Below are 24,766 nucleotides of genomic sequence, written 5' to 3' on the forward strand. Positions count from 1 at the left end.
ATGTGTGTGTGTCAAGGTGTAGGACTTATACCGCCTGCCTGTAAGCTAAACATACTTGGCTGAGTAGAAGGACCAAAGCAGACTCCAGCACCAAGCTGTGATGACCACTGAGAAGGAGGTGGTTGAGAAAGTCAAAGCATGAAAAAGTCATCGACAGATTTGCCTCTCTCAAGGTGAGGCGGCATAGATTGGAGTCAGCAGGGACCGTTCAGTCCAAAAGGAGAGACAAATATATGAAGGTCAATGAAGATAGGCAACCCCGTCTAAGAGACATCATTCTTTGGGGATCGATCCGATACCAAGTAAATAGAGGGCTAGTATCGCCGAAACCGATACTTACGTCATGATCTTTTCCCTTCAGTTAGTTGATTATGATTATGACAAAATACATGACAAATATTTAGGCAAATAAACCTGTTGTTCTTAACTAATTATAATAAAAAACAGTTTATCAGTATGCAATTTAACTGATCACCCTTTTACTAAACACAATGTTTTAGAAAACAAAATTAGAAAAAGGAACAATGAAACAAAAATATAAATATAACAATGTAAACCACACAACAACAATGGAAAATAAAGTCAGCAACAGTGGTTAGTTGAGCAAAATAAGTAAACAAAAGAAACAATGTAACAATGAATATAAAAAATGCTCATAGAGGGAAAATTTGCCTCATTCATTTTTCCCGTGTAATCCCGTGTAGTTGTCTTCTTTTCTCTTCTACTCTCTTCCGTGTACCGACACGTTTCAATAACGGCATCTGTACCAGCTGTGCGATGCTGCTGTGGTGCAAGGATCAAAATGTCAAACTCTGTCCATAATATACCACATTTTGCTACAGGTGGGGATGGAGAAACTCCTGCTATACACAGACTTGGAGAGAAGTTGCGCTCGCATGAGCTCTCCGAGGAGTAATTTACTGGCCGCAGAGAAGAGAAACTGCAACAAAAGTATCGATCTCAATACGCTAGTATCGATTCGATACTGGCATTAGTATTGATACTATCGGTATTCAGCTCGATACGCGCAGCCCTAACGTTTATTTTGAACCAGTGCAACTCATGCACTTTTTTAAATGTAAGTTTAGCAACAGCCTGCACTATTTTCACCGCTTCGCTGAAAAGCATAAAAAGATATAAAAAAAAACAAACAAAAAAAAAAACACAAAAACAAAAGTAAGCAAACTGCATCGTTGCTGTCACAAACTGCAAAATGATGCAGTTTGTGAAAGCGTGGTGACTGCGAGGAGGGGAGGAGCCGCTCCTCGAGGGGTCCTGGAGACGCGCAACAGCTGCAGCAGCACGTTGAATTCACCAAAACAGGACACGACGAAGGGGGAGAGTAACACACACTTCTCTTCCGACTGTCGTTTGGACTCGCACTCGATGAAGTGTCCGCGGCGCAGACTTTTTACTCTCCAGCTACGTTGGATAAACTGATGACAACTTTCTATCCTTTTCCGTTCGTTTACTCGCATCGACAGTAGTTTTATGACCATGACGGGCTTGGCATGTGAGGTGAGGGCACTACTCAGTATTGGGTCATTTTCATTGTTTTAGTAAAGTAATATTCTTCTGCGTCTGTAATATTATACATCAAATATTCCAAAACAGGCTCCGAAACTTAACATGCAAGGCATAGGAGTGTTGTTGGTGTTGTTTAATATAATTTAAACCGCCGCTATATTATAGACTACTACAATAATCTGTACCCCTGGAGTGCCAGGGCCAGTGAGAACAATGGGAGGAATGGGGGTACGGTATTATGTCAGCGTTTGACTGTGGTCAAGCCACACGCAATTTATGCTTCTGGTTGAAATGACGCAGAGGCTCCTGCGTTAACGCAGAACCCCCGCACGCAAACCACGCTGTGTGTCTGTGTGCGCCCAGAAACGTATAAGCTCTTACCGAAACTAGACACTCCTGCCGCGACAGAGCGTCAAAGCTGTGATTGGTCCGCTTGGTAGTAGGCGTTTCCGCGTTAGTATTTCCGCTTTGTCCAACGCTTCCCATTCGCAATCAAAGTCAAGCAAACGTGACAAAAACATTGTGATTTCTGTTACTGAGTGATTCAGTAATTAGAATATTTTACAAGAAGGAAATGATTAGTGTTAACCAACCGACATGGCACTGTTCACAAGAGATTAGACTGAGCATGTCAATGTTTTTGGTAAAAATGTGTATAGACGTGTACGTGTGTATTTTTATATAATATGTGTACACGCCTCTCTTTGTGAATTTTCTGTGTATTTAAATGTAGCAAGTGTTCTCTGCTTTAGAAGATAGTGTAATTTTAACTAATATTCTAACTCGGTTTTTAATACATAAAATATTTTTTTGTTAATGCCTATTTATCTGTCTACCGTTGTGCTTTAAATTCATTCTTACAGCTTTTGTTGAGGATTCCCTATCAATAAATGTAAATAGTATTATTATTTATTGCAGATTCTTGAAGGCAGGGTCTTTTTTGGCGTAATCTTGTTTAAATTTGATAATGGCCTGTCAGCATTTTGTTATTCAAGTGTTATGAGAGAACACTTGACTTCTGTGCCTCCTCCTGGCTGTGGAAAGGCTTTATGAAAAAAAACCAAAAAAAAACGGAAGTTTTCTACCAATCACAGGCCATTTTATGGAGTGTCGCGGTTCTGGGTGGACCTATTGGTTACTCTACATAAGTTGTGCATGTCCACGTATTGTTTGTTTGTTCATAAATTCAATTTGTTCACGATAGAAAGGTAAAGTACTTTTTTAATAAAAAAAACGGGAAAATAGCTTTGGATGGTGATTTAATATTAAATATAGATCAATTTAATTTGAGTTTATTTTAAGATTCCACATCAGAATGGCCTGATATTTCCTGGGTGACATGACTGAGGCTGGAATTAAGTGGAATTAAGCTGTGGAAACAGGTAGTTTCCTTTAAATGTTATATTTAACTTAAATATTATTGACTAATGGAAAAATGAACAGTCAGTCTCCTCTAAGGTTTGAGGTGCGAATATATTCAAAGCATGAATTCATTCATTCTATCAACCTGTGAATGGTGAATGAATAAACACTAAAGGGTTTAAATAATTCAAAAGTAATTACATTGACTGCATGTTAAGTTATAAGAAAAGTTATGTGGGAGGCACCCAGATATATCAGAACTTTCTGATGAGGAATTTCAAAATTCCTTGAGATACAGAATCGGCTTCTTTTCTGTGACATACTGTATTGGACATACTGCTGGAGGTTTCCTTTTTAATATGCACAAATCTTGATTTAGGAAAACAAATGCCCCTTACCTGTCCTATGTCTTGTACCAATACACCTTTTATTTATTTTTTTATTTTTTTTGTTTCCATGTTTCAGGTCTGCCTCACCAAACATAAAGTGGTCTTCAGTTACAGGCAACACATACAATCATCTGAACATCGCCAGGTGGGCATCACACTCCATATATGCGTAACATGTATTTATAACTGGAAATGGCACACCATCCCTACCCTGAATCAAAATATAAACAGGACGTTGGGTGAAATAATGTTTTTTGTTGTTGGTCACTATGAAAACTGCGTTTATCCTAATCTGCAAATCCCTTCATGTTTAGAGCATGAAAATAAAGAAACTAAATGGTAGTTCAAACCACCTAATTGTAAATGAACACTCATTAGTTTATGGCAGTGTTTATGTATCTGTCTAAGTAAGCTAAATGTAAGCTTGAAGGCCTGGACCACTGAAATGAAAGATAAGTTGTGCATTATTAATGTATCTTTGTGTGTCTCCTGTGCTCTTTGCCTACAGAAAATGCAAGATGTTTTCCCAGGCGGTAATGTTAATTTTTTTTTTTTTTAAATCTTATTTTGTTTTATCTCCTCTTAAGTAGTTTACTAATCTTTGCTTCTTCTTCTGTTTTTTGTTTTTTTAATTTTTAGATATTTCCAAAAAATCTGGTAAGCCTATTTCTTCTTCTTTCTGTTTCATTGTTGAAGATGGTACTTGTAATCCTTGTTTGTGACCCAAAAGACATGCAAAGTGAATGCAAATACTAGAAAACTTGAGTTTCCTGGCCCTGTGTCTTTTTCCGTCACCTGTGTCTTTGTGTGTGCGGTGGAGTATGTGTTCATTATGCTCAGTTTTGTCGTAGGAAAGCCAAGGTCCTTCAGCTATTGGGATACAATGAGACGGGTTCAAACTTACAAATCCACAATCCATGCATTATTGATGTAATGAACATCTTTTCATTTTCTCCCAAGGCCGTTTACCCTACATTCCTTTAATGTGTCCGCGAAAGAATCATGAAATCGAACAGTACAACATAGGTGAGTGAGTGATGTCCTTTTGATTTACAAATACAGTAGTTTAACATCCACACCCCGGCACAACAGTCTCACCTGAAGGACCGCAGACTAGATTTGGGAAGTATTTCCTTCATGTCCTGGCCTGCATGCAGCTATGATGGACACGGTGTTCCTGTGTATTTTCGCATGTGTAATGTGGAAGTCATTGTTGTAGGTATTCCTCTACGAAATGAAAAGTTTTTGCTGCATTAGAATGAATTAACAAATGAAAAATTCTTATTACAATAATTGCACTCTGGCAACAAGACTTAAATATACCAGACTAAAGCTGACTCTTACACAACAAGCTTTAAATCTGTATTTGTGTTTTTGTATAGATCGTATATCTTGTCATTACAGCTGGGGGAAATGCGTTTTATTTAACATTAATGTAATTTGGAGACGAACACAACGTCTATCAGACGATTATGGACCACTGACTGATCACTGCTGAAGATGTAAAAGAAATTGATTTGTATAAAATGTCCTTTCTTCCAGACTTGTCCCGGCTGACTCTGTGTTTCACTCCGGGGCCACAGGCTGATTTTTATCTGTGCCATATCTGTGAGGGTAAATGTTCTCAAAACGCTATCGTACCACACCTCTTCTCTGGAGACCATTACTCCAACAGCATTGTGAGTGTTAAATATCATTTAAAAAAAAAAGTGTGTGTATATATATATATATATATAAATTGTCTGAAATTTTAGAAGTGTAATTTCATTAGTGTTTCGGTTATTATAGAGCTACACAGATCCCAACAAGCTGAGGTTCTCCTGGATCCCTTGCAAGAACGACGAACCGTATCCCTTGCATGAGGACGTGGATAAAAGAGTGCCCCGACATCTGCAGGTTTGTGCTTTTGCATGATACCATGTTTGTATCAAATTAATAAATGCTCTCTTGAATACCTTAAATATGAATAGGTATATTAGTAGGGTTATGGGAAGAATTAGGGAAACATTCCTGTCTGGTTTGCCAGCCCTGCAGAAGAAGCCAAGTCCATTTAATGTGTGTTTTATTCTCTTAGCAAAATCTGCACATTAGCACCAATGTTGCCACCAAAGAGACCAACCCTTTTACGGTCGCGTTTTTCTTGTCTGCACACATCCATTCCACTGCTACACGCTAATAAAATCATTTAAGGTTGAACGGCACTGAAGGAAACGGTTTTCCTTCTTGCAGATGCTGCATTTGCCCCCGAAACTGATGAAAAAGCTTGAATCAAGCACCTACTCGGAAGGTAAGATTCATCCGTTTTAGTGTTTGTTTCACAACAATGCGCCTCTGAAAATGATCTATTGTTTTGCAGTGATGCAAGTCCTGAGTGAGAACGACAAGCTTCTCAAGCTGATGGAAGGTTTGTTCAGAGTTTGACGTCACATTTATTCTTTTTTATTTATCACTTCAGTCGTTTTTTTTTTTTTTTCTTCCCCCTACTCCAGCCGTCCTGCCCAAAAGAATAATGATTGAAACATACCAAAAAGACAGCAAGAGGAAACACGCACTACTTGGTCAGTAACATACCTTGTTTTTAAATGAATTAATTTCTTAGCTCATGTCGAGGGACGCCGCTGTCTGGATAATCGTGCTGCTAATTTCAACAAAGCGAGCTAGCATTTCTTCCCATTTTTCATCTTTCCCCGCTCTTGGTTTTGCAGGTATGCAGCACATTGTCGAATGCATTTGCGGCGAGAGGCGACACTACCTGTGCACGCTCTGCAGACTAACAATACCCACGCACATGATCATCAAACACGTCCTGAGCTTTGACCACCTCTTCTGCTATTTTGTAAGAAGCAACATGTAACATGTTGAAGTGCACCAAATCATAAAATGACCACACTACATCACCAGTGATGACCCAGCATAGCCCTGTCCTCTCGTGTAGTGATTTGTTCGTCAGTCAAAGCTGTGGTTGCCTCTGCAACCGGCTTGTTTGTGTCCATTTCCCACCCTGAATGTTTCTGAGAGAAGCACGAACATAAAGATATTGCTGCTGTATGGATGGAGCTAGCTCTTCTTGCTGTCACCACTCTGAAGCAAATAGTAAAAGTTATTGGCTCTGATGCTCCATGCCCGCTATAAGCATGGTGACTTTGGTGGTAGGATTCGAAGTCGTGGAGGCTGCGGTGAAGGTTCGTTACGTTTCCAAGGCGACTGACGAGCACCAACGGACCAAAGAAGTTTTAACTGTAACAGTAACTGGGATTTCATATCTGCAAGGGATGAAAGAGGTTGTTGAAGTAGTTTGAGGGTTAACATTAGCAAATGTTTTTTGTTTTCCTAAATGAAAACAGACTTCTGCTGACAAGTAAATCTGTTTGCCATGGCTTAGCCGCATAATTGAAGTCATCCTTTGCTAGATGGTGTTTTGACGCTGTAGAACCCTGTAGAGTCTGACTTTGATTTGCAATAATTTATTCAGTCAGAACTTTAATTTGTTTTGCTCTACTGCAACCAGTTGTGTTTTTCTCTTTGTGAATTTTGTTTTTATTTATTTATTTATTTTCATTGCAGAAAGCGTGGCATCCTAATACGTTGCTGTCAAAGGAATGCTACACGAACTACACCACGGCCTTTTCCTCCTTGATGCTTAGTCTCACTGAGCAGACGCAGAAAATCCACGGAACTGACAACGCTGCTATGAAGGCAAGTATAATCTATGTCGCCAAGATCCAACCTGAATAAAGGGAGGCCTTTTTTTTATCTATTTATTTTTTATTAAAGCTGCCGATGAGTCAAATGAGGCCGATAAAGGCCACACAACAGAGCCTTTGCAGCGACCAGGTGTTTGTGACAGTGTAGAACAGGTGAAACACGTCACAGCAAGATGCACTCGTGCTGCTTTTTTTTTCCACTGGTGCTGGCGAACTCTGTGTTCAGGTTTCCCCCAGATGGCTGAGTTCATTTATGTATGTTTTCTCTGTCACAGCAAGTGATCCTGGAGCCTGCTGAATTCAATTCAATAAATTTCACGTGCTATAAAGAAGGTTGGTGTTTTTTTTGCTTTTATTTTTTGTTTTTTTTATCTTGTCTGAATGAGCTGCAGATTAAGAGGAGCCTAGAATGACATTTCTCATGTTGTGTCCTATTGTGGCTTTCAGCCTTGGAGAAACTGGAATCCTTCAAGAAGAGCAGCTTGACAACGACCGTAACACCAGGGAGCAAACTGAGTACATGTGAATTGCTTTTTTTTTTTTAATCACAAAATACAGAAGATCAGTTGTTTTCATGTGTTTTATCTGCACGCATAAGAACAAAAGAAAACAAAAATAAGCACCCTGAGGGCATTTGAATTGGTTACAGATTCATTCTTCAGATTATTTAACATAAAAAAAGCTCATTTAGAACATTTTTCTGTTCTAAATGACTTATTCAAATCTATAAGAGTCTAGTAACTCGTGGATCACATTCTGGGCCGCGTTTCAGCCGATACAGGTGCTATTTTGTGGTAAAGAAATTTAACACACAGTTGTGCTCAGAGCACATGAATTAACACCTAAGAAGAATTAACACCTAAATATGACTTTCGTGTTTCCTTTTGCAGGTGCTGCGTGGTCTTCAAATCGCGTGGCAATTTGCAAACTCCGCTGTCAAGTGAGAGGCTGTCATTTCTCTGTGCTAAGTCTGCATGTTATTAACTGTAGTAGCAGCTTTCTGTGTGTGTGCAGAGAATAATGACGCACTTTTGTCTGGGCCTCTGACTGTTTTGTTAATGCTCATGTCTTTTTGTGGCAGGGCTGCAATATGGTCTTTGACAGGATAATGCAGTTTACAAAACACTTCACAAAACATTCACACCAGCAGGTACATAAACGTCTTCTTTTCAACAGAAATTCTCACTCTCTTATCACCATTGACAGTGTTGCTCTCAGTAGTGATATTGAATTTATTTATTTTTTTTCCATTTTTCCCCCAGAAAATGAGGAAATACTTCAGCGATGGTACTATTAACATTTTGCTTATTTGTCATTTTTTTGTTGTTGGTTTTTTTGTAAAATTGTTAAAATTGTTTTTCTTTTCATTCAGCAGATTGTGGTGGTTACAACCAACCAGGTATAATTTTCCTTGTTTTTTAAAAAAAAAAAGAAAAAAAAAATCTACAATAGTTCTATAACTTTGGTTTTAATATTTTTCTTATCCCTGTATTTTTTTTCCATTTAGTGAGAATTTATCTGAACATATATTCGTACATCGAGTCCAAGAAGGAAACTCAGCCAGTTGTTGGTGAGGTCCCCCACTTGTCAAAGTATTTAACTGTGATGTTAATATAATATAATATAATAATAAATAAGTCTAATTATTGGTCGCTCGTTTGTTTGTTTAAGGGGTTCCCCTGGTTGTGACGATCATCACCACAGATGCCGAGGTTGAGTCGGCCCATGTGTGTTTCGCCTGTCGTGAGTGTTTCTATGACTCCGGTCTGACGCAACACTTTGAGTCTCGGAAACATCTCATAAACACACTGGTGAGAATTAGTTGAAGTTACTGTGATTTCTTTAAATGGTTTGTATTGGTCACAGTGACATGGACGCAGTTCAAGTGACTTTGGAGCATATGTGTGGCTCCAATAAAGGATCTTGATGTCTTGATGTCAAGTGCAGTACATATAGTAAGGAAAAAGAAAGTACAAAGAATATATAAAAAAGTCTGCCACTCAGGCACAGTGGAAATATGCAAAATATGTTTTGGTCCAGATGGACTGCAGTGTCCTGCAAGCCAAGTTTGTGTCCAGAGTGAGAGGTGCTTGCTGCTATTGTTCCTGTTTTCTTTTCCCCAAAATCTCAGCTGTACCAGAATCCGTGGCGGCTGCCGTTCGCCTGGGAGAACAATCTGGATGAAGCAAAGCTGAGGTCACTGGCATGGAAGGAGCAGGAGGAAAGGGGAGAAGATCACATAATGCTCAAGGTAAAATGCAAATTTTATTTCTTTTTCTCAATACGGTGTTTACAACTGTGTGGAAATGTACAGAGTAATGAGAACAATAGTACCGTTACTTTAAACTTGGGCTTTTTTCTTTGTTTGTTTCTTTCTCAGGTTCTTGATCTTCCATACTCGGTGTTTGCGAGCCTTGATCCTCTTCATTACCCAACAGGTGAAAACTGTTTTTACATCAATTCGTTGCACCATATCTACATAAAAAAAATTTAAAAAATGTAACATGTTTCAAATAATTGCTTTATCTTGTTCTTGAATTTTCCTGCAGTGATGAAGCAACTTGCGCTGCACCTCACTCTCTTAAAGCGAGACGGTTGGTGATGAAGCTATTTATTAGTCTTAAGTAACAGAATTGATCCTTGATCACCTTCATCTGACATCTGCATTTTTTTTGTCCTTGTGCAGTTCCATATTGTGAAACTTACAGCAAGCTCCAAGAAAATTACAAATTTCCTCAGCTAGGTGAGTGAGTAGTGAGTAAAACGTGTCTTTGGAATATAATGTATGTTTTAACTTTACTTTATTATTTATTATTTTTATAACTCATTATTTTTATTATAGGAAAACAGTTTATGGTCATGTACACTGAGCCAGAACATGGGATCGTGAGAGAGAAATTTCTGTGTTTACTTTGTGAGCGGAGACTGTTAGCGGATGAATTTTATGGACACGAATTCAGTCGCAAACATGTTGAAAATTTTCTGGTGAGTATCAAACTATTCTTTTAGTCTGTGCATACATACCCATATTAACTTTGGTCCTCAACAGCAGCCATTGTAGCTCATACAGTAGTATGAGGGTAGGCCATAATGGCCTGAGTCTCGGGTCCGAGAGGATAGAATAACCACATAAATCATTGCTAATGAAGGGCTGGACAGTAAGGCAGAGTCCATAAGTTGGGACGAAGGAGCTTTTAAAAGGGGAGCACACTAAGGGCCTGTTAGGTTCAGTTTCCAGAGCCGACCACAACCAATCTACTGCATCGAACTTCTGTTTGTATCCTGTTAATTATTTGAGGACAAGGGAAAACATTTTAGGACAAGTTGGGTTAAAATGTTGGAGATATGTAAGTTTTGTCTGGGTATATTTTGTCATCGCTACAGCAAACTATTACTGCCCCAATAGTTCTATGTCACTATTTCATAATGCAACACAATGCTCAAAATGAATGTATTACAGATTTATGTTATATTAATATATTAAAGGTGAAATACATTAGTTGATTGTAAAAAACAAAACACTGTTCTTCTTTAATATGATTTTATTTAAAATGAGTTGTTTCAAAGCGCTGGAAAGATTTAGCTAGCACAGAGCATGGTCATGCTAGCTTCGCGGTACCCATGGCAACTTAATTTCAATGTGTATCCAACGTCTTTTTGTTAGTTTTAGTTATTTCGGTAAATCATTTCTTATTACACTTTTAGCCCTCTGCTATCTGCTAACAACCTATCAATCAGTCACATTTTTTTCTTTTTTCTTTTTTGGTAAGTACGATATCATCTGCAGTACTATCAATCCTTGTCATATGATAGCTAGTGTTAGCCGTTTGCTGAATCAAATGCTAAGTTTTGGTCTGCTGTTTTTTATTTTATTTAATTTATTTTTTTCCAAGCTGATGATAAGCTCTGCATTAGCTTCTCCGTGTATAATGAGTCAAAATGTACGGTTTGAAATAGGAATAGGTTTATTAATGAGAAAGTATTTTTTTTTTATAGCTTGTTGGCTAGCGCCACAGTGTCAGTGGCTAGCGAAACGGGCTACTTGCTAACTTAACAGAAACAGGCAGCTAATTAATTGTATAAATAATGACATTGCAAAAAGTACCCCGGTAAATTGTTTATGACTTTACAGTACATAGATCAAGCAAATTCATTGAGCCTCTTTATTGTGTTATATGTGTATCTAAGTTTCAATCGATTTAATTCGCTAATGTTAGCTTAGCGAAAATGATATCTTATTCGTGGAAACGTTGTACAATTGTGCTCATTACATTTTCTTTACATTTGTTTAAAGAAAATGTTTCTTCCAAACTAGAAAAGGAAAGGCTTTCAAAAGTCTATATATATTTATATATAAGAAGCTATTTGGTGGAGGAAAATGATTCAAGATGTTAAAGTGGTTCTGGGAGAAACTTTGAAATTAACCCCCACATTCACTGGAAAGAATGGCATCTTATCTTACAGTATTTTACATGTGTGTGCAGAACCGTTTACACCCGGGCTCGCTGAATTCCACTACTAATAACGCAGACATCTTACTGGACTTGGCAAAACAGGCAGGACTGTTCCATCGCACCTTGCACATACAGGTATTCTATACCAGAAATGTGACTTCTGTTCTGTCTTTGGTTAATTTTAGTCATGCATTTGTGCTTTAAATGTTTTCTGCTTTTTAAGGAGATACATTTGGACACTCCCATTTGGGAGCCATGCACGTATAACAAAAGTAAGTATGTGGATTATTATTGTTATTGTTATTGTTATTGAATGTTTCTCATTGGAATCCGTAATTGCAGTGCTTTCTTGACCGTTCCTATGCTTTTCTGTTACAGCAAAATCAATCCTGGCATCTGTTAAGAAGAGAAAATCCAAAGAAAAGCTTGATCCTCCAATAAAACCGCAAATGAAGTTGGGTAAGCGAAGCCATTTATACACTACTAAAGAAAAATAAAAGGAACACTTTGAAAACACATCAGATCTCAATGGGGGTAAAGAAATCGCGCTCAGTGTCTTTACTGATTGACTGGGTAATGTGTTAAGAATGAAATAATGTTATATCATTTGATAGAAATGAAAATTGCCAACCTACAGAAGGCTGAATTGAAAGACTCTGAAAATCAAAGTGAAAAAAATGCCGTTTGCTAGTCCATTTTGCAGAAATTTTATTGCAGCAACTCAAAATTATACAGAGTAGTGTCTATGGCCCTTTCTTGCGTGCTTGACATTATCATACATGCTTGACATTATCCAGTGCATCACTGAGCTCCTGGACTGTCTGAAGTTTTTAAAAAACACATACCCAGTCGTTAGCAGTATTACACATCCATGCATGGTCTGACCAGAGATCTTCCTGTCCCTAATCTGAGTAAGCATTACTTCCACAGTCAGTCCTGTCCATCCTATGTTGATTTGTCTGTCAGCTGTTTATTTTCAGGTACCTGTACTGTCTGTGTGTGTGTGTGTGTGTGTGTGTGTGTGTGTGTGTGTGTGTGTGTGTGTGTATGTAGGTAATTTATCGACCATGATCATACAGCTTCATCCTTTCCCCCGCCTCTATCCAATTACAGTTTAGTTGCATGATTACAGACATTGTGTTCAACATTATAAATATGGTGTTAATTAATCAGTAGTTTGGGAGAAACTCTGAACCCACTGTACCAACATGGTGTCTGACAATGGACTAGCCTGTACAGGTCTGTGTGTCCCTTTATAGATTTGACTCCCTAGACAATCACTGACCCTCCCCCAAACCGGTCATGGTGAATGTTACAGGCAGCATAACATTGTTCAAAGCTTCTCCAGACTCTTTCACATATGTCACATGTGCTCAGGGTGAACCTGTTTTCATCCGTGCAGGGTTTTCCACTAAGGCTCATACTCGCCAGTCATAATAAATAAGTAGCCAACCTCCCTTTGTAACTAATGAAAATACACTCTAATGACTCCGTTTGGTTTCATTTACAACTAACGGTGTCTTTTGATGTCAGCATGTAATTGAATGCTTGAAGAGAAGACTGGATTACCGGAGACAAAATAAGCATTATCTCTGCTTCTTTCCCCTACGACGGCCCTGACACACTACTGACTCCGCAGAGTCCACACACACACACACACACACACACCCCCCCGCATGTCAGGACTGCAAATGATTTTCTCTCCCTTGATCAATGAAGTCTGCGGTGATCACAGTAAGTTGTGGTTATTATCGGTACAAGCAGCGTGAATTACAACTTAAATGAGCGGGGTTCAGTTCGATATTATTGTCAGTCTGTTAGATAAACATTTAATGTTATTAAAATCGAAAAATTAATATTTAGAGCCTGTGGGATTTAAATATAATAGTCATTAAAGTAGCCGGCTGGACTTAATTGTGTAGTGGGCTCTATGGCCGGCAGCCGGCGCTTGTGAAAAGCACAGGGCGCCAATTCTGTTGTTCTAAGGCAAATGCCAGTTAAGCTCTACGGTTCTGGACAATTTGCACAGGGTGCACTAGGGAACACTGGGCCTTCAGGCCACCCTGTTGCCCTTGAGACTGTGACCGGACGCACGGCAAACCTTCTGGCAACGGCACGTATTGATGTGCCATCTTGGATGAGTTGGACTGCCTGTGCAACCCCTTGAGGGTCCGTGTATTGCCTCATACTACTAGTAGTGATTCTGACCCTAGCCAAATGCTAGTCATTAAAGATGAGGGAGGAAATGTCAGTAATCAGCACCTATTTTTATAGACGGAGCTCTATTTTGGTGGTTGTCTCATTGTTGCCCGTTTACTGCACCTGTTGTTAATTTAACACTCAAGCAGCTGAAACAGATTACCAATCCCTTCTGCTACTTAACTGACCAGATCAATATCTCAGAAGTTTCATTGACTTGATGCTATACTCTGATGAAGTAGTGTTTGTTTGCTGTGGTTCTCAGAAGTTTTAATTAATACATTGCTTTTTGTTGAGCAGTGTATTAAAAAAATTCTGAGAACCACAAGATTTCTTGCGTACTATGATATAGTTACCCCATGGAAACCAGTCCTGTTGCCAGCTTTGTTTTTGGATAAGTTAACTATAATCATTTTAAGACATCTGTTCCTCCCGATGCTTCTTCCTGCAGGAGTTAGCCAGCTCTCATTGCAGGCACTTTTAATCAGACTGTTTTCTTCTTTCTGTTCCTCAGTTCCCAGAGAAAGTCTAAAAGAGGTGGACCACAAACCCGTGGAAGGCAGTGATCAGCAAAATGACACCAACAAGCTCTGTGTTGAAAATGAACAACATGAAGAAAAGGAGGATGAGATGCCCACAATAAAGGAAAAAGAACCCCAGGCGGCACCAGAAGAGCTTGGGACTTGTTCAGAAGAGATGAAAGATGCTGATGAGACGTGCTCGGTGGAAAAGGAGAAGACGGAAGATACTTCATTGACTAAACCAAGTGGGGAAATGCCAGAAAGCTGCCAGAACACAGACAAAGAGGAAGAAGCAGATGCTGAAATAGAAAGAGGAAACAGTAATGAAAATGCCTCCACAGATGTGAAGAATCACTCTTCCAAAGTGAATAAAAGAAAACGGCCAAACAGTGAATCTGAAGCTTCACATGAGAACACAAGTTGTAATAAAGATGTCGAGGCAGAAATTGATCATAAAAGGATGCGTGTCTCCTCCAGTGAAGACGCATGTTCTGAAGAACCCTCAACAATGCCAAATTGTGAACAAAAGGATGAAAACACAGCAGATGTGAAAGAGACCTGCAAGGCAGAAACTGATACAGGTGTGAAAAGTGTCCTCTCAGAAACACCGAATTATTGCATTGCTGATAGAAAAAAAAAGTTTAAAAATTCAGATTCCTCATAACATTTCGCGACTAACCCTTAGTCTCATTTTTTTTCCATTTACATGCAATGTGAACATTACTTGATGGGAGGAAGATGAAGCGATATTGACCGTAATTTTATGTGCTTCAGGTTTAAGTAAGCTTCTAAAATGCCAGTGTGATAACCACGACCCAATCTACCTCTGTGAATCCTGCACTCTGAGGTTCTCAGAGAAGGACGTCATCAGCCACATTACTAGCCTTGACCACCCGAAGATGTGTCTGATGGTGAGTAACTGATTAAGATCTTTTTGTGGGTTACAGAGCAATTTGTTTCAAGATGAAAAAGCCTCAGGAGGACATCGAGTATACAGTAAATAGTCCTGCTCAACTTATGCTCTGTATGTGTTGTCCTTAAATGGGCTTATGTCCCAAGATGACTTTTCAGAAGCAAGTCTGTGATTAGGAAACTAATCTGTATGTAATGAAGAACTCTGGAAATCTGGATCCAATCCAGTTGTTCTCTGGAATGAGTTTGTGGCATCTGTGAACCGTCTCCTCCGATGTGAAGCCTCACTTGGGAGAAGGCCAGGATCTTTTTTCCAAGTGTTTATTCTTAGAGTTTGATTCCTCTGATTTCTTCCTTTCTTTCTAGGTTTAGGTATATCAGCTGTTGCTGTTAATCTCTGAAGGCCAATTAGGTGACAGGCCTCTCCTACGTAGTTGTAGGAGTCCACAGTTGTAAATTCCCAAAGTATGTTATTTTTGGATGCCCCTTAAAAAGCCAGACTGGCCTCAGATGGTGCGAAACTGCCTCCTTGTCATTAATTTTACAAAGAGAAAGATGGTTTTCTTTCATATTTAATGGAAGAAGTTAATGGATAAATGCCATAAAGCCCTCGACAGTGTCCAATACATCATTGTGAAAAAGCCAAATACTCTTTAGAAGCACTGTTTGATTTGTCTATTTTGGGAACTGTAGAAACATGGTATTTATGGTGGGCTCTCTGGAAGTGGATCTGCTTCCTGTGTAGATACGTGATAATAAAAAAAGTACTTTCATTTGGTTGGCCATGGATAGCAGGAAAAGGTTCTAGGCAAATGAGTAGAGGGGAAATATTCAAACTGAATTCAGTAATACATTGTTGCAATTGTTGTCTGTCTGGACTCCAGGTTGTTGAATTGGATGAAGAGGATTATAGAGAGATCTCAAAACAAAGTCATGCATCGGGTAACACACACACATTTCATTTCATTTAGTTGTAGCTGGTTATTTCACAGTCTAGACTAAATTATTACCATGAAGCATCTCTTCATCACTGTCCATTATCTCCACAGCCATACAGAGAGTGAAGGCGATTCAGGCCCAGCAGGACGGCAGATGTGAGCTCCCTTCAACCTCAGCCTCATGCCGTGTTGAATCTACGGACATTTCAGACGACCACACTGAGGTCAGTCCTCCCTGTCAGCTCCAAGTAGCTGCAAGCGCCTCACATCAATTAGAACTTACCGTGCTGCAGTCTTTTTAAAGTGGTGATCACATTGCATACTACATTTGTTCAGTTACGTTCAACATAAAGACCAGGCAATATTACACTACTTTACTGCATGCTAATATTTTAAACCTCAACTCAGGTTTTTTCACCCTCTGTTAAAATCTCAAGGTCTCTTCTCCCAGTAAACTCATTTGTAATCTTTTTTTTTTTTCAGAGTTACTGTATTTCATGATTTTCACTCCTTTAAAGAATATTTAATCAGATAATATATTTATCTCATTCGCATTGTGAGGCTAAAGATGGTTAATGTAAACACAGAAACCCTGGAAACCAGTGTGGAGATGTTGATTTATCACATTTGATCTGACCTGAAAAGCGATATTTCTAAAACTTCCATAAAATACACTTTGTATGTGTTCCCATTGAAAGGTGTTTTGCAAATGAGCTGTAACTCTCCTAAAGTCTAGTCCCACCATATCCTATAATTCTTTTAAATTTTCTTTGACTTGACTCGACGCTTTGAGGAAGATGGACTTCAAATGAACTGGTCACATGACCGCCGTCATCTCTGGTGACCCCGGTGATGGGGAATTGTGCTTCCATTGCACTTTGACAATACAGTTTTATATCAATACGTCTAACAAAAAATCTCATGAGTATAAAAGTAGTATAAAAGTTTAGCAATATTTGAGAGGTTTTTCGAAATGTAGGCATTTCCATTACCATTTTAGTTTTTATTGCAATATTTAGGTTTTGCGTGTTTCTAGGGGTAATGGAAACACAGAACGTGGTTGCTAAGAAAATGGCATATAGATTTTAGAGAGTTAAAATAGTAATGCATTTGATGAGCAGGGACTAGTATGTTGTTTGTCGACTGAAACATCAGCAGTCGTCTAAATAGGTGGTTTTGTTTTAAAGGAGATGAAGATCGATGAAGATCCTGACTCGGAAGCAGCTGTGGACATGTCCGTGATTCCTGAGACCACCTCCAAAACTGCTCAAGTCCTCTCTGAATTAAAGGAAGAGGACACAGTGACCGACATCCAAGTGCCTGTGTCAGAAGACAACTCTCCCACCTCTCCGGCTGTTCCCAGCAGTAGAAAAGAAAAACCAAGTGCATGTGCGACCACACGTGGGGTGGATGAAACCTGTTTACCTCCTGAAAACACGAAAAATGACTCCAAGGCGTGTATTACTCCAACTGTGGAATCATTAAAAATGGCAACCACTTGCACCGTTGAAGAGCCTTCAGCAGCTGGAGCCTCCATCTCCACTGCAACTACCTCTACATGTGTTTCAACCTCTTCCAAAATGACAGCAACCACTTCTGCCTCAAGTGAGACCGTACTGAGTGCTTCCAAAGTAAAAGCCACGCTATGTAAGGCAACACCCACCTCTCAAACCGGACCCTCGGTGGTACATGATGTGCCTTCCTGCACAATGGAAAATCATCCTAAATATTTTCAATCTGCATCAAAAGCTACCGTTCAGTCTCAGACTGTGGCAACATCTGTCGAAGTGAAGCATCTTCCTGAAACATCCGTTAAAAGTGTAAATACCGAGGCTTCTGCCAAGACTGCACATGCGAGCAATTCAGTTTGCGCAACGCCCAGTGTTGGACCTCATGTTCATAAGAGTATCCCACCCAGGGCCCCCCCTCTGACCACGGACATGCCTGCCCAATCTGAACACAAGAAGTTATCTCATTCGTCCACAACCGACACAAAGCCGAGTACAATCTCTCCGAATGTTGGCGCCAGTCAGCTCATTATAGTGACGTGCAACGGAAAGCAGCAAGTCTACTGTCGGCTGTGTTCGCTCAGGATGAAAACTTCCGGACACCTGAGGGACATTAGACACCAGCAGAAATATGTGGTGCGTCCTTGATAAGATTCCTTATAAAACACTGTTATTCCACGCAGTTACACAGATGTTAACCTCCTTCGTCTGTTCTTACTAGTTACACAGGTACCCTGGATGGACCGCAGAACCATCAGAATGGGAGAGCAAATTGAACAGCACTGTGGCCCACTTGGCTAAGGTTGAAAAAAGATCTACAAGCAGTCAGGTGAACTACACAAGTCTCCTTACACTCAAATGAACTTTAATATGATGGATAAATATGTAAATTGTCATGCATATTACAAAAGTGTCACACCTTCAAAGCATCGGGATGAGTAAGTTGGATACACTAGTGAAAACGAATGCATTAACTATTCCAGCTCCGTGAAGGTTACGGTTTTCAGTATTAGTCCACTGTGTTTGCATTGTGGAGGCTGTGGTTTGTAGAACCGTCGAATTTACTTTGCCACCTTTTCAACGCTATTTCAACACGAACTTGACATTCGGGAAATCGTGAAGCCAAGATTTAGAGCAGGACTGTTAAAGGTGATACGTGGATACATTGTATTAATGTTAGAAAAATGATATGGAAGGAAGGTTGGGTTCACTGAAACAACAAAGAGTTGTGGACCTGAGACAGCTGTATTTTAACAAATGTTAATTTTGTGTTTGTTTTCTAGATGATAGAAGTGAAGAGTGACTTGTACAAAGCGTTATCTGAGCTCCCAGAGGACAAAGGTAAAGATATTTGCATACTTCATATATTCTGGAATGGATATGTTTTTTTAATTGTATTAATACATTACTCACCTAGAAAGCACAAGTAACAGGAAAACTAAAACCGTAATCTGAGGGTTGTGCAGTTACTACTCGATGCATTGCAATGTGTCATGTAGCTCCTGACATCTGGATTTGGACGGTTTACTCAGTTCTTCCTGGCAAATCTTCAGATAATTGTATGTCTTAAATTTTCAGCTGTGGAAAAACTGAAAACAATGGTGAGACCAAACTCCACAAACAGTACTGCGTGTCAAGGCTTTGGCATGAGCAGTCCATGTGAAGTTTCAAGCTCAGATGACGGTAAGTTAAAGCGTCAGTTTGCACAGTTGAATTATAGGTTGACCTTCAATGTTCAGTTTCTCTCTGTTCATCCTTACTTGCGTCTGGGTCATCACTCATTTACACATATTTTCTTCTTCCCAGGAATCACCGTGGGGAATCCTTCAGCAGATCCTCAGGACACTGACTCGACCTACGAACTGATCGACCTGTTTGCCCAAATCCCCGATAGATTCTTTCGAGATACAGAACAACAGAACCAGTTAAGCCACAGCGAAGACCGTGGTCCAGAACCAGGAAATCACAATGCATTACAGGCACCCCCAAGAATTTTAAAAGGTTGGTGTTGAGCGTTCATGTGCTTTTGCGTTTTGTGATTAAATGTTCTAACTTGTCATCATTTCTGGCTACCACAGGGGAACCGACTTCCGTCTCCAATCGTTTGTCGTCGTTCCTGAGCGTAAATAAAATGGACTCTTTGCCCATCATTGGTGGGTGTGCGTATTGTTCATGCCCGTTATTGCCTGTCATATCACAAATGTGTGCAATTTGTTAAAGGCAGTGTATCCTCCACAGGTTTGAACTCTATGTGGGAGTGCAGAGGAATATCTCTGAATCCATTCTACTTATGTGAGAGCTGCAGGACGACGCTCTCACTGAGTGAAATCTGCGATCACCTGGTCAGCGCTTATCACCACCTCCATTACATGGTATGTGTTAATTCTCGTTTGGATTCATTTGTTTAATTAGTAGCTATGAGGACTGCTTCCAAAGGCTCTCTACAAATAAACAGACGGCACCTTTTAGGAACTTTTCCCATTTCTGTTTCATGTAAATGGACCTTGCTAAATGTAGCTTCTTTATATTCCCATACTTGATCATGAAAAGCCCAAAAGTTACTTCCTACGCGAGCTCCATAGATTACTTTTACTTCCTGCGTTTCAAAGGCCTATATAGTGGCACACTTGAAAAAGTCAGTATATGTCATAGCCATGTGTGTCTGTGTGTGTTTTGCAGCTGCAGCATTACCCTCAGTTCATGGAGTGGATTAAGGACAAGGATCTACTCCTGGAGATGAAATATGAAATTCTGTATGACGTCGCCCGGAAGGTTTCACTGCGAGAACGTTCCTACAAGTATGATGTTCAGGTAACCTGCTCAGTTCATACATGTTAATTATTCATTTAAATGTTTGCACATCAAAACGGTTTGTATGCATAGTTGCACAATATCTTTTTTCTTTCTTATGAAGGGTATAATGCTGGAACCAGTGTTGTATGAAAGAGTCCGGACAGCTCCATTCATTGAAGGTGACTTTTCTTTTTAATCCTGTCTTTGTCTAATGAGTTTATGTGCCAGGGGGATGTGAAGTAGTTGGTATCAAACATATGTTTTTCTCTTTGTAGCTTTAAAAACGGTGCGTAGGATCAAGAACCAAGAGAAACTCACCGCCCACTATCTACCCATCAGTAACCCACAACAAAAGAGTGCGTCCCCGCAGTTCAGCTGCTAGTTTTTCCTCATTTTTTCCACCGCTTCGACTAAAGAGGAAGACTATGGTCATGAACCATGAATTTTTGTTTCTGTTGCACAGACTCTCAGCCTAAGAAGAACCGAGACAAATCACTGTCCACAGAAACACAGTCAGTGCAAGCACCAAAAACAAACCAGAGACATGGCAAAGGTAAAATAATTTGTATTGACAACATTTTCCTCACAGGCTCAGAACCGCTAAATGAAAAAGAAACGGGGTCTTGTTGCTCTGTAGTTTATGTTCAAAGATGTTGTCAGTTGAACAGTTAAAATATATTTAACAACTGAACTAGTTGCTAAGTAACTAGTGAGTCTATATTTCACTCTTTTCAGACACGAGAGGAATGCAAAGATAATCATTTCCTGGGCAAACAGCGACCAGGTTCATCAGCAGTACTAAACTTTTTTTTTTTCTTTTTTTTTTTTGTTCTCGTTTGTTGCTTCTTGTCTGTTACTTCTCTTAGAAGTTGAACAAAAATCTAATTTAGAAGAGACTGCAATGGTTGGAGGAAGAAGAGCCGTGAGTCCTCTGGATGTGAACGTTTCCTCATCCATGGCTGCGTCTGATCTCTCTCAGTTTCCTAGAGCCGGCACAAGTCTTCTTTCTGCACAGGCAGAATTCACACCCATACAGACACAATCTCAGTTTTCTACCGTAAATACTCCAGTCGGTCCCGGAGACGAAAGCCTCTCAGCCAGAAAGCGTCCAGCTGATAAATCTGTTGAAACACGGGTCAGACCTTGCGTCACCAACCCGCTTGAAGACAGTTTGCCAGCCAAACGGAGTGACTACATGCTGCAGCCCGTTAATGAGCACAGCTCTGGATCAGCCGCATCAGAGTTCACTGTTGTTCCCCCTGCTGTGACCCCCACCCCGCTGTCTCTTCAGGTCAAAGACGCAGAAACTGAATGTGAAGAGCACAACGCACACGCTGTGGACTTGTTATTGCGTCTAATATCTGTGGTCAGAAAGGAAAGAGCCAGCTCCTGTGCTAACACTTCATCTCATGGTGTGGAAGGAAACTTGGATTCAGAATCTAAAACTCAAATCAATAACACAAGATGGGAGTCTCAGGTTTTTCCGACCACTACAAAAGAAGATATAAGCCTCTGTAACTCTTCTGAAGGCATGTTTTTGACAGAATCCTCTGTTCACCAACACATCGCGCCCAGCGCCAGGACTGCTTCCTCGGCCATCAGTTCATCTTTTGAGGACGGCTTGATCGGTGGCAACTCTTTGTGCACAACGACAGCAGGTGAGTCTGTTGTTGCCACAGTACCCGTCACCACCACCGCTGCCGAGCCCAGTGTTGCTCTTCAAAACGTCCCAGGAAATGTGAGCCCATCTGGGTCTGTTTGTGCTGCCACGACCTTTCACCCAGAGCAGATGCAAAGGTCACAAGCTGACACAGTGATTTACGGGACACCTATTAACACCATAACAAGAGCCAGGACACACGCTGTACAACGGGTCCACACTGAGGTGAACACACTTAAAACGGGAAGCTCCAGTGACGCCTCGTTTGAAGGGTGTAGTCAATACAACCAAATGTCTCATGCTCCAAGTCAACACACAGGTTGTTTTCCTCCTTATGTTGCACCCAACATCACACCTGTCTACACTTGGGATTTAAATCCGCATGTGGTGTCTCCTTCAGCCGGGCTCTATTCTGGCCAGATTTACCCACAGCAGGGAGTCAATTACTACGGACTCCAAACATTTTGCCACAGTTTAGCAGCTCCCCGGCCCCCACAATGTGAGAGTCTGGAAATGCAGCAGCAGCATCAGCAGCAACAACATCAGCCGTTCTTATGGAGAGGTGATGTGTGACCAGTGATGTAAGAGGAGATATTCAGTTCTACCACAAAGATCTGTTTAAATGTCCAGTTTTATTTCCACACGTTCAGAATGTGAAAACGTTACATTGTTCTATTTGTTAAGCTTTTTGTATGTTTGTTTTTCATCATACATTTGTGTTCACTCAAGTGTTTTTTTATTTTATTTTTTTAAAATGACTCTTAGCAACTCTGTGAATGTGGGAATTGTGTTAAAACTGATGTTTGCATTAAAGTTTGTCAGTATTTGTGAAACAGCATATTAAGCTACCGTGGGCTGTCTCCATTTATAGCAGCAGTCATTTGCTGTAGTTTCTGGAGCAGTTTTATATTGTCATTTTAATGACATTGTAAATTTGAGATATGATTTGTTTGTTTTTTCTCGCTATCTGTTGAATTAAACCTTACAGTGTGGTAGCTGAGGACTCTGCATTTATTGTCGTAAGTTATTTTTGAAAGGTGCCCCTGAAGTCTGGAACCCACGGGCATCATCAAACTCTGTGTTTCCTCCTTTGTGATCCTTTGAAAGGCCTTTACTGCAGCTGGCTTCAGGTGTGGCTTGTTTGTTAGTGTTTCTGCCTTCAGTTCTGATAAACTAGTGGGAAATTGAGGTTTAAAGAGGAAAACTGTGTGGGTAACACCCACCGGAAACTCGCTTGACCAGAAACTTTCTGGTGGGTGTTACCCACACAGTTTTCCTCTTTAAACCTCAATTTCCCACTAGTTTATCAGAACTGAAGAAGCTACTCGGATGAGTGGCGAAAAGTCTTCAAGAAATCCAGAAGTCCAGCTGACCTTATTCAACGCTTTTTGGCTTACCATGACCTGGATGACTGAAAACCTTCACAGACATACTGCATAAAAGCAAATTCATGGTGTTTTGTAACAATAATAAAAATTATCCAAAAGAGCAAGTTAAAATCCTTATCAGTAATGTAGAAATTGAACTAGTTCCATGTATGAAACATTTTGGAATCATCACTGAGAGCAATGTTAACTGGTCCAATCACATTAACCTAGTAACCAAAAGATCTTTGAAGATGCTGGGCTTATTGAGGGAGATATGTCCCTTAATACGTTCCTCAGTTTATCTGACTTTATACTATTTTTTTGTTCCCATTCATTAACTATTGGACGATTGTCTGGAGTGGGGGCGGGGCGTATAATACAGAAGAAATATCTTAGATTAATATCGCACTCAAATAGATAGACTCTGTCTGCACCCTGCTTTAAAAAATATAAATTACTCCCTATTAAGTGAATGTACATCAGACATGTTTATTCATACACAAGTATTTATATACAAAAATACTTGTGTATTTAATATTACCTTTAGAGGTCCTAAGTTATGGGATAAATCTCTGAGATCTATGTCTATGTCCTCTCATACTACCTTTAAAAAGCACTTATTCTTTTTTGATAGATTTTGATGTTTTCTTTCCTTTTTTTTTCTTTCCTCATTTCTAAGTAACTTTACATTCATTGCTTTTTTGTCTTTTTGAATCATATGTAGTTTTTTGTTTAGCCTGCTTGTAATATGTGTTGTATGGCTGAGAGTGGATCTCTGTACAAACCTGTAAAGGCTTCGTTCCCGCCTTGCACGGATTTGTAGTAATTTATGCTAAACCGATAAACTAAACTAAACTTTAAAAAAAAAAAAAAAAAAAAACCCTTCACAAAAATAAATAAACACAGGGGCCATAAAGGGGAGTTTTTCCTGCCTCCTCTGTCTCGGGGTGCTGGTCTGGCCCCACACCCTGTTGCTGTTATCTAATCCTATATCTGTTTGGTCTTTTGCAATTATTATATAATAATAAAAAAAAATCTTGGACACACAACCAAGTCATGGTAAAAGTCTGGCTGCTACAAATAAAACTGAATAAAATATCATTTAAAAACTAAATCTCGTGTGTGAATAAAATATTTCCCATTTTCAATAAGGCCGGACTTTTTTGTTGGGAATTGAGTGGGTGGTTCATCACGCCGTGATGTCACCATCGCTCTATTTGGAAGAAGCTGTCCGTTTTGAGAATAGCCGGAGCTTCTGATGAAAAGATCGAATAATTTGATATCACTGAAATCAGGTTCTGGTAACGAAACACTTACGATCCCAAATCAAAATACTTAATACTACCATGGCTTATGTACACCATACCTGTGCCCTGTTACAGAAATTCCATATACCTATACATACAGACATAAATAGACATTTACACAATAA

The 24,766-nt window shown here is 39.7% G+C and overlaps 1 protein-coding gene across 4 annotated transcripts; it reads left to right on the forward strand.

Moving 5' to 3' along the window:
* The first annotated feature begins 1,291 nt into the window (after positions 1-1,291).
* Positions 1,292-22,975, forward strand: LOC125020411. Of its 4 annotated transcripts, none has more exons than XM_047605752.1 (44): positions 1,292-1,518; positions 3,355-3,423; positions 3,787-3,811; positions 3,918-3,935; positions 4,239-4,304; positions 4,821-4,957; positions 5,067-5,174; positions 5,508-5,565; positions 5,635-5,682; positions 5,768-5,836; positions 5,984-6,114; positions 6,843-6,974; positions 7,258-7,315; positions 7,430-7,504; positions 7,873-7,922; positions 8,064-8,132; positions 8,245-8,269; positions 8,355-8,381; positions 8,490-8,552; positions 8,654-8,793; positions 9,114-9,233; positions 9,363-9,420; positions 9,532-9,576; positions 9,669-9,725; positions 9,825-9,967; positions 11,467-11,571; positions 11,660-11,708; positions 11,815-11,895; positions 14,150-14,737; positions 14,931-15,067; positions 15,953-16,010; positions 16,118-16,230; positions 17,194-18,150; positions 18,236-18,343; positions 18,798-18,855; positions 19,093-19,197; positions 19,321-19,515; positions 19,593-19,667; positions 19,753-19,886; positions 20,194-20,325; positions 20,429-20,486; positions 20,583-20,663; positions 20,771-20,860; positions 21,043-21,317. In XM_047605752.1, the coding sequence occupies exons 1-44, from the start codon at positions 1,492-1,494 to the stop codon at positions 21,063-21,065; spliced, it is 4,965 nt and encodes a 1,654-aa protein (XP_047461708.1). In that variant the 5' UTR covers positions 1,292-1,491; the 3' UTR covers positions 21,066-21,317. The 4 variants fall into 4 exon arrangements, with proteins under 4 accessions (XP_047461708.1, XP_047461705.1, XP_047461706.1 ...); XM_047605749.1 differs by having other exon boundaries at positions 1,296-1,518; positions 21,174-22,975; XM_047605750.1 differs by having other exon boundaries at positions 1,296-1,518; positions 8,358-8,381; positions 21,174-22,975.
* Positions 22,976-24,766: the final 1,791 nt, after the last annotated feature.

The sequence above is a fragment of the Mugil cephalus genome, chromosome 14, assembly GCF_022458985.1.
Source record: "Mugil cephalus isolate CIBA_MC_2020 chromosome 14, CIBA_Mcephalus_1.1, whole genome shotgun sequence".
In the NCBI taxonomy this organism is placed as follows: Eukaryota; Metazoa; Chordata; class Actinopteri; order Mugiliformes; family Mugilidae; genus Mugil; species Mugil cephalus.